A 9,023-nucleotide genomic window follows, 5' to 3' on the forward strand; every position below is an offset into this window, starting at 1 on the left:
ACATTTCTGTAATACTTGCACAAACTATCAAACAGCAAATATGATTAGAAACATCAGATGAGTCAGGTGAAGTTGATATTAAATGGTAATGTAATTTAACAAGCTTATTGACAAATGGATGTGACAAAGTTATTAACTTGTTGTTGTTTACTTTGGGTAAAAAAGATTCACATACTTTTAAGGGTTTTAGGTCTCTTCTGCAAAGTTTGTTGTATTTTCACATTTGTTTATCATGTTTTTTCATTGTGCAAATAAATACAACAAATAAGTTGTGCTTAATGCTGGGGAGTAACGTATCACTGCCCAATGTAATTAAATGATAACCTTACAAAGAAAAAATATGCTATTAAATTACAGTTACTAATCAAAATGCTGGTGGTTACAAAGCTTCACATGTATTCTTTCCTGTAAAAAGCTTATATGTTGAATATAATTTGCTTATACCGCTGACAGGATTTGTTGTTTTCTTACTTGACCCATAAAGACGCAGTACTAATTTTGTGTCAGTTCCCAAATGAATTTTTATATTTAACCTTTCTTAAGTGATTTATTCCCATTGATTGTAATATTATCTTGCTTATTTTGCATGTTTTCAATGTAAATCTTGTATTTTCCTGTATTTAATTCACTGATTCATTAATGCTCAGAGTAAAATTGATGGTTATTATATAAGAAACAGAGAAAACTCAAGAAACAGAGACTTTTTCAGCAAAGATATCATTAACTGAACATAAACTCAGTGTGTCCATCCACTGTCATTGATCCAACTTCATGGGTTTTACTGGTGAATCAATGTTGTAGAAGATGACAGTGTTTCCATGGTAACTACGAAGCCTCTGAATGTCCAAATGGGTCATATATGATGACTGTGAAAAGATGACAAACTGTATTTTACACCAATTATTTACATGTTTTCATAAGATTAGTGGATCAGCAGGTATTAAACATTTTACATCAGTAGATGGTTTTGGTGGACAGTGGAGGTTTGTGTCTTTATGGGTTAACATCAAAATGCCCCAGTCTTAACTTAAATTACTGACAAATTTTTAATAAAAATAGTCAAATGGCAACTGCTGTGAGGTTTTACACTATTGGGTTTAAATGTGTGCCTTACTGACTAATCTTGCCAGATTATTTAAAATGCAATTAAATGTAATAATTGAAAGTACTTAGATAAGGTAATCAGAATAGTTACATCAACAAGATAACTAGTAATCTGTAACTTATTACATATCAATAATAACCTCCCACTGCATACGAAATATTAATAAATTCCCAAACCACCCAAAATATATTCACACTTTCACTAAAACCTTCTTACTTAATAAGTGGAATCTTAAAAGGCTCATTATTCACGAGTCCAAACATTTCAGCGTCACGGTAATTTAAAAAAAATCAAGTTGCACCTATTCAGTTTCACATGAAGTTGAAATACCAAAACGCACTATCTTTAATAAAATCAGTTTTCTGGGACTAGTAGGAGCTGAAATTAAATGTAGGAATCATGAACTAAATTCCATGCACCTGCAGCTGCACAGGTCATGGGTGCGTGGGACCGTTTGATCCACGGGAGCTCGTGATCACTCACTCAGAAAATAGTATAGTTTAAGAAAAAAAAAAAAAAAAAAAACCTTCGTTCTGGACCTTCTGCAGAAATTTCAAGTCAAATCTGAATTTTATCCCTATCTGACGTTGTTCTAAAGCATCACAATTATATACTATTATATTTTTATGTCGGGTTAAAATCCATACAGTAGATGATGTGTAATATAATGCTGAAACCTTTATATAAAATCCAAATCTGGCCATAAACACCCCAAAAACCTGCATAAAAATACAAAAAGATTTAACATATCCCTGCCGCTGATTAGAATATAACACAATAAAAACTATTGTAAATAAAACTTAATGATTATATAATAATAATAATATTCATCTATGGGATATCATTTCAAGTCAGCTTTAGATGTATGACAACAGAAAAAAAAGTGAGGATTAAATAAAAGAAACTGAGCTTAACTGGTGCCTTGGCTAAATATTTGCAATTTTCACGCACACCGATGAGGATCTGAGGTGTCAGTTAACGCCCCCTAGCGGATTAAATCCACCCTCCACTATGTTTCCCGATGTGTTGTGTGCATGAGCAGTGCAACACCACACACTGACACTATTCCATTCCATAGTCTGCATGAATGTGAGCATGAGCTGAGCTGAAAGAGCCGCTTTGTGGAGCCTGAACCGGTATCAGAGCCCCGGGAGCCGCTATAAATAAATCAGATAAAAATAACTGATAGCACAACAATAAACCTGTTACGCACTGAGAGTTCAGCCCTTAAGTTCCCTGTTTTTATTTAATGTTTTGTTTGTGATAAATTAAAACCAACGCACTTTTATTAATAATTATTCTGTCTGTAACTATTGGGAAATCATGCGTCTTTCACCAGTGTTTTGAGTAAAATTTCACTTAGTAAATCCTGCAATATTTTTTATTTTGAATCAAAGAATTGCAAAAATGTTATTATTAATGATCCGATAGATGGCCAGTTTTTATGCTTCTTTTAGTTTTCATTTTAATAATCTATCATTGGAGCAATAATGAAAAATATAATAAAATAATAATAATAATAATTAAATAAGTGTACAGTGGGCGGAAAAAATTATTAGACCATCAAAAGTCATCAAAACAATGGTTATGCAATCAAGCGCTAACTCCTGTGTGTATCACGTGACTAAAACTGACAGAAAAGAAAACACGGAATGCCTAAAAGCACTGTTTTTGGAAGTACAATGCTATAACTGAAGTGATTTGGGTTATTATCAAGAAAACCATGGAAAATGCTTAAATATCAGCTCTTAAATTAAACTCTTATGAGGTATTTTTTTGCAGTTATCATTATATTTGTGCAAATAAATTTACCAGGCATTAAAATGAACAGGAAATTGAAGACAACAAGGGTGGTCTAATATTTTTTTTCCGAGACTATAACATTATATTTTAGCTGTAAGTACAAAAACTATGCATATTATTTAAATGAACTGTGCACGTGACTTATCTTTCCATGACTCATTCCTCATATTAACAGCCTAATAATAACATGAATATTACAGAACATATTGGCCAAATAATAGATCGATAATGAATGAAGTCAGAGTCTGAAATTCCGCGGTGACATTGGAGAAGCCTTTTGCATCATCAGCACCTTCTTCGGTGTCTGAAAGTGAATTGAAGCAGAGAGAGAGGCTCCTTTCTCTTTCCCATGGGGATCAGATAAATATAGCCCCGATACCCCCCCCCCCCCCCACACACACACACACACACACACATGCATGCATACACACACACACACACACACACACACACACACACACTCACACACTCCAGCCCGATCACCATTTGCTGTTTGTGTAAAAGTGATTAGCCAGACACAACTGCGAAACTGTTACCTTTATAGTAGCCAAGCCGCAGAATATCCTGTAAAACGATCCGAGCAGTGATGTAATAGTGAATTAAAAGGTGTCTAAATATATGACCTCCAGCCAGAGTTCATTGTAAGGAAAACAAACAGAAATATAACGTAAAAACAATTAGGCTGACAGGACGTGAAGCGTATTTTTCACCTGCTCTTATACTGGTTATTTCATTATTAAAAATTACACAAATGCATCTGCAAAAAAAAAAGCTTCACTTTTTAAATATTTTCTCTTAAAAAGCATGCAATTATTACTATAAGATTAGTGTTTCATAATTTTGGCAACAGCTCTTATGCTTTTAAAATTATTTCTGCAAAAAAGTTTAAAACGTCTCATGCAAAATAGAGTTATTGTTAAAATATAAGGTGCTGAAAATGCACTTAACACAGAAAAAATATAATTACATTTTCTGTTCTCTTCTGCAAATATAATTATATTATTATCATTATTGTTGATTAAATATAAAAAGCCAATTTTTGCAGGACAGAATTTGCACATCAAGGAATGTGATTTTAAAAAATCAGCAAACCTGCAAATTAAATTAATTTGCCATCAAACACAATTCCGCTGTTTTTTTTGTTAATATTCATGCACCTGTTTTGCGTTTTACGTTTAACTGTTGAAATTAATATTGTTACCGAGGCAATATGAGTAATTTCCAGAATATCGCAAACAATTTAAGAATATTAATAATGAAAACTGATTTTTTTAATTCTTTCGCAGATTTATTTACAAATAAAATTCAGTTTACAACACAATATAACTACATAGAATTACATGTATTTTGTTTTTTTTGCTTTTTTTTAAAATTATTTATTATAAACAGTCTATTTCTTTCAGAGATTTTGGGTCTTGTATGAAAAGGAAGCAAAACTGTGTGGGTCAGTCCAGGTGAGCTTCCAATAATACAAAAAAGAAAAATGTAAAATAATTATCACAGATCTCAAACAAGAACAAAAATAAATCGACAGGTAAAAGTCAAACAGGTAAAATGATTCTTTTTTTGTTGTTGTTGTTGTTTTTCTTACAAATATTTACAAATATTACCTGTACAGAAATATGTCCTTTTTTCTTTTTTCTCTGTTTCAACAGTCTTTACATGGCTACAGAGTCCAGTGCTGCCTATTGATTTGTGCATTTGTTCACACTTCCCCCGGTGATAATGTCTTTATATAAAAATAAGAGTCTAATTTTTTTTTTTGGTGGTTTTTAAGTCACTGTGAAGGCCATTTGGACACCGCCGTCGCAGAGGGTAAAACATGTCCAGAAATAATATTTGAGGGGACACTGAGGATGGGGGCGATAGCGGCTGATGTCCTGGACAGGGACAGGGACTGCGCGCTCAGCAGGGCCGACTGGACCGTCACCGGAGGCCGCAAGAAAGCCTGCGCGGCTCCAGGTGAGGACGAGGAGGCGCTGGAGACCCCGATGATGTTCTCTATACTGAAAGAGGGTCTATTGGACGGCTCGGATTTGATCATGGACGCGGTGCTCAGGCTGTTGAGCTGCAGCTGAAGGCTCGGGCTGAGCTGCGAGTTGAACGCCTTCCTGTTCAGCTCCGCGGAGGGCAGGAGCGGGACCCCCGGGGGCAGCATGGGGCCCACAGGGGGGATGTACGGGTACTGCAAAGCCGCGGGATGGGGGTACGCAGCCGGATGGATCCCGTAGTGCCGACCGTAGGGGCCCCCGAGGCTGTACGCACCGAAACTTTGCATCATGAGCGCAGTCTGGTCCCTGAGCACGTCCGGTTGGACCCGCTTGAACCTTTTCCTCCTCCTCAGAAAGCTGCCGTTGTCGAACATGTCCTCCGAAGCCGGGTCCAGGGTCCAGTAGTTGCCCTTCCCGGGGTTGCCAGGTTCCCGGGGGATTTTCACGAAGCAGTCGTTGAGGGATAAGTTGTGGCGGATGGAGTTTTGCCACGCGGGGAACTTTTCCCGGTAATACGGAAAGCGGTTACTGATGAACTCACAGATCCCGCTGAGGGTGAGCTTCTTCTGCGGGCTCTGGAGGATGGCCATGGTGATCAGAGCTATGTAGGAGTAAGGAGGCTTCACCAGGCTACTTTTGGGTTTCTGGATCGCACCTCCCGGCCCTGCGCTCTGGTCGTGACCCTCTCCCTTCCCGGTGCCCGTCTCTCCTTCCCCGGAGCTCTCACAACACGGACTCCCTCCTCCGGACCTCATCTCCTCCTTCTCCACTTCGATCTCGTCTTCCACATCATCATCGGCGTCTCCACGGAGGTCGTGCAGGATGCCTCCCCCGGGGCTGTCGCAGTCGCTGTCCACTCTCTCCATGCCCTCCTCGTCTCCTTCGCCCACCACGTCGATATCCACGTCCTCCGCTGTGAGCACGGTTTGGCCGGACATGTCGCTGGCTCTTTCGCTGCCTCCAGACAGGGTCATCTCACGGCTTACTTTAGCCCACACTTTTCCAAGTCTACCGGAGCCAAAACAGCCGAGCAGCCGGGGTGTGCGTTAGGTGAGATCAGCCGCGGTCAGTGCGCACACACGGCGCGTCTTGTGGACTTCTGGTCGCCCGTGTCAAGGGATCGGATGTCTTCCCAAAATCTAAATACGGTTTAACCGGCAGTCAGTCAAGTCAAAGAGAAACTTCAACTTCTACAAATATTTCTCCACTCGGTAAGTGAGCAGGCCTGTGTAAAGCGATGCGTCTTTGCCTCGAAGTTGTTTGGAGATGGTAAGAGCTGCGACTTTTGCGCTCTGATGTCCCTCCTCGCTCCGTATATTTCCTATAGGAGTGATATTTGGAGAACCAAGTCGAGATGACACATGCTTTTAAAGGCCCGAGCTTTTAAAAGGACTGTCTGATAGATTACTTTTCCCAGTATAAGATATACTATCAGTGCAGGACACGTGGTTTGGTGACGACACACGCCCCCTCCCCTCCCTCCCTCCCTCCGTCCACCCTCCTCTCCTCTCTGTTAAACCATGCAAACTGGAGTTGTTTCATGGATTTGTCAACAATGGGACATCAGCAATGCTGCTTTCCGCTGATTTCTGTGTTCGTCCGTCATAGACCATTTAACGGTGGCAGAGGGAGGAGGAGGAGGAGAAGGAGGTGGAGGTGGAGGGGGGGAGAGAAAATTGGCCTGCATGATTGAAAGATCTAATGCGCATTAACACGGCTGCGTAAAAACAACCCAAACCTTTAACTTTGCAAAAACAAACTCTGAAAGCTGCAGAATGAAAACGACGACAGCTAAGTTAACTCATGTGAACTGTTTTGTATGTGATATGTGCATGATTCCTGCAGTTAACCTGTGTGCATGTTACTTTGTTTATTCGGGCTTACTTCTAAAAATGCATGTTTTATTATTTCCATCTTTATAACCCGCCGTGTAAACGCAAACTGCGAATGCAAAGCGTGGATTCAAGTCTATTTATTCCCGCAGGATTAGCCGAAGGTGGGAAGAATATTGAGCAGCAGCAGCAGAAGCAGCAGCGACAATGAATGGAGAGAAGAAAGAATTTCCTTAAGAGTTTGGAAGAGGTGCTAACGACTCCATCACTGCATGTTTTTACATATGAAAAAAGTAGGAAATGCGGCAGCGGGTGAATGCAAAGAGCGCATTTATTCACAAGCATGAAGGTGAGCGGTGTGGGCTGTGCGCAAGGATGTCGGAGCCAACACGGATTCAAACCCGCGTTGTGTGAGAGAGGAAAGGAAAGGATTCAAAGAGCGCCAATTTATGGTTTTAGAAACCCGTTAAAAAGCGACTAACAGGAGCTTTTGTCTAGAATTGAGGGGAAAAATAATTGTAGTTAATAAACAAAAATCTAAGGTGCAGCCTGTGCGTAACCGATGTGCCACAAGCGTTTAAAGCGCTCAATTGATTTCATCGGAAGTCATTTAGCAGGCTAATGAAAATATCTATATTCAGCACAAGTCGGTTATTTCGGAAACCTTTATTTGAATAAATTAAAACGTACATGTGTGACTTACAATTAAGAAATATAATACTAGTAATAAGTGGATGCATTTCAAAGTAATGTTTGTGTCATTTGAAAACACTGAGGTTTAAATGCATATTTAAGATGTTTCATGTATTATTATTATTATTATTATTATTATTATTATTATTATTTCGAATTACAAAAAATTAAAAAATTTCGTTCACAATTTCTCCCCATTTATTGTTTAATTCACACGATTTCCTCAGAACGTGTTTTTAAAATGCCGCAGTATTTTCATTAATCTGTTAAAATTATGGCTTCAAAAGCTCTTAAATTATGTTATGTTTTTCCTCATATAAATGTGATCCCTTAATTGCCTTTAGAAGTGCAAACATGTGTCAGCTCTGCGCCACCTCTGCTCTCAGGATGAAAAGTCGGATTAATCAAACGCTATCATCACTAATAATGCGCGTTTGGGTCAAAGGAAGGGAAACAGGGCTTCCGATCACACTTGGCTCGTGTTAATCTCTCGGTGACCTGTGTGATCTGAAGGTCCGTCAATACAGACTACTTAGCAGATGAAACCGGAGTCTACATCAACTTTTATCCTCCTTATCCGCAGGACGCGTGTGCGTTTAAGAAAACACCATGTCTTTTATTTTAGGCAGATTGAGCTGACAGTTCGGTCTGTTTCAAGCCTCTCTCTATTCATTCAGGCAATAAAGGTTTGTTTATTTAATTGTTTGTTTGAAGTATTTTTGTATCATGTTTTTGACATTTATTCACCACCACCACCCCCCCACCCCCCCTTAGGCTACTGATTTAGGCTGCTGATTTGGCACATTTTACGCATTTCTTCACTGCTACAGAAGCAGTTGAACACTTCAGTATTTCTAAGTATTTAGTTTCCTTATTGGAAAAACAGGACAAATAGTGACTCCTTTTCATACTGTTTTTAAGAAATAAACCTGCTTTAACCCCCCCTCCCCCAAATCCCTTCTGTGTGTGTGTGTGTGTGTGTGTGTGTGTGTGTGTGTGTGTGTGTGTGTGTGTGTGTGTGTGTGTGTGTGGAGACAGGTGCAGCCGGGCTCCTTTTTTTTTTTTACAGATCCCACAGTTGCAGTGTTGTGTGAAAGGCGGCGTAACTGCTGATATAACCTGCCTGCAACAGCACCGAGAGGGGGTTTCAAACCCGTCCTTCCTGTGATCTTTTGAAGCCTCATAAATCCGCTTTTATACCTCCGCAGTTTGTTAATGAAATGTACGTTTTAAGCACACATGCACGGCTTAGCGCGACAAAACCTTTTAGTATAATAAGCCAACTCGCTCCGGCATGAAACCATTAGGGGGGGGGGGGGTGCAGACAAGAGACAAGAGGCAGCAGCAGAACAGGTGATGGAGAGGATACAGTCACCACATGTGATCACCGCAAAACTACCAGCAAGGTCACACAACAAATAATTGTGATCATAATAATGTGATGCTCCGGTGATTCCCAAGGGGGGGGGGGGGGGCGTTTCCCCCTCTATAGTCTCTCTACAAGGGTCAGAGGTCAGGGTCACCTGGGGAGGCAGTGTTTGCTCAAGGACACTTCAGGGCCTTTTACCATTTTAAAACCTTTACCTGGACCAGATGGAT

General features: G+C 39.8%; 1 protein-coding gene across 1 annotated transcript; it reads right to left on the bottom strand.

Annotated features, from left to right (window-relative positions):
- Positions 1 to 4,279: 4,279 nt before the first annotated feature.
- Positions 4,280 to 6,269, bottom strand: foxd3 (forkhead box D3). The gene has a single exon (XM_030131456.1). It carries the CDS (start codon positions 5,871 to 5,873, stop codon positions 4,686 to 4,688), a length of 1,188 nt encoding a protein of 395 aa, XP_029987316.1. The 5' UTR covers positions 5,874 to 6,269; the 3' UTR covers positions 4,280 to 4,685.
- Between the last annotated feature and the right edge of the window lie 2,754 nt (positions 6,270 to 9,023).

The sequence above is a fragment of the Sphaeramia orbicularis genome, chromosome 4 (assembly GCF_902148855.1).
Source record: "Sphaeramia orbicularis chromosome 4, fSphaOr1.1, whole genome shotgun sequence".
NCBI lineage: Eukaryota > Metazoa > Chordata > Actinopteri > Kurtiformes > Apogonidae > Sphaeramia > Sphaeramia orbicularis.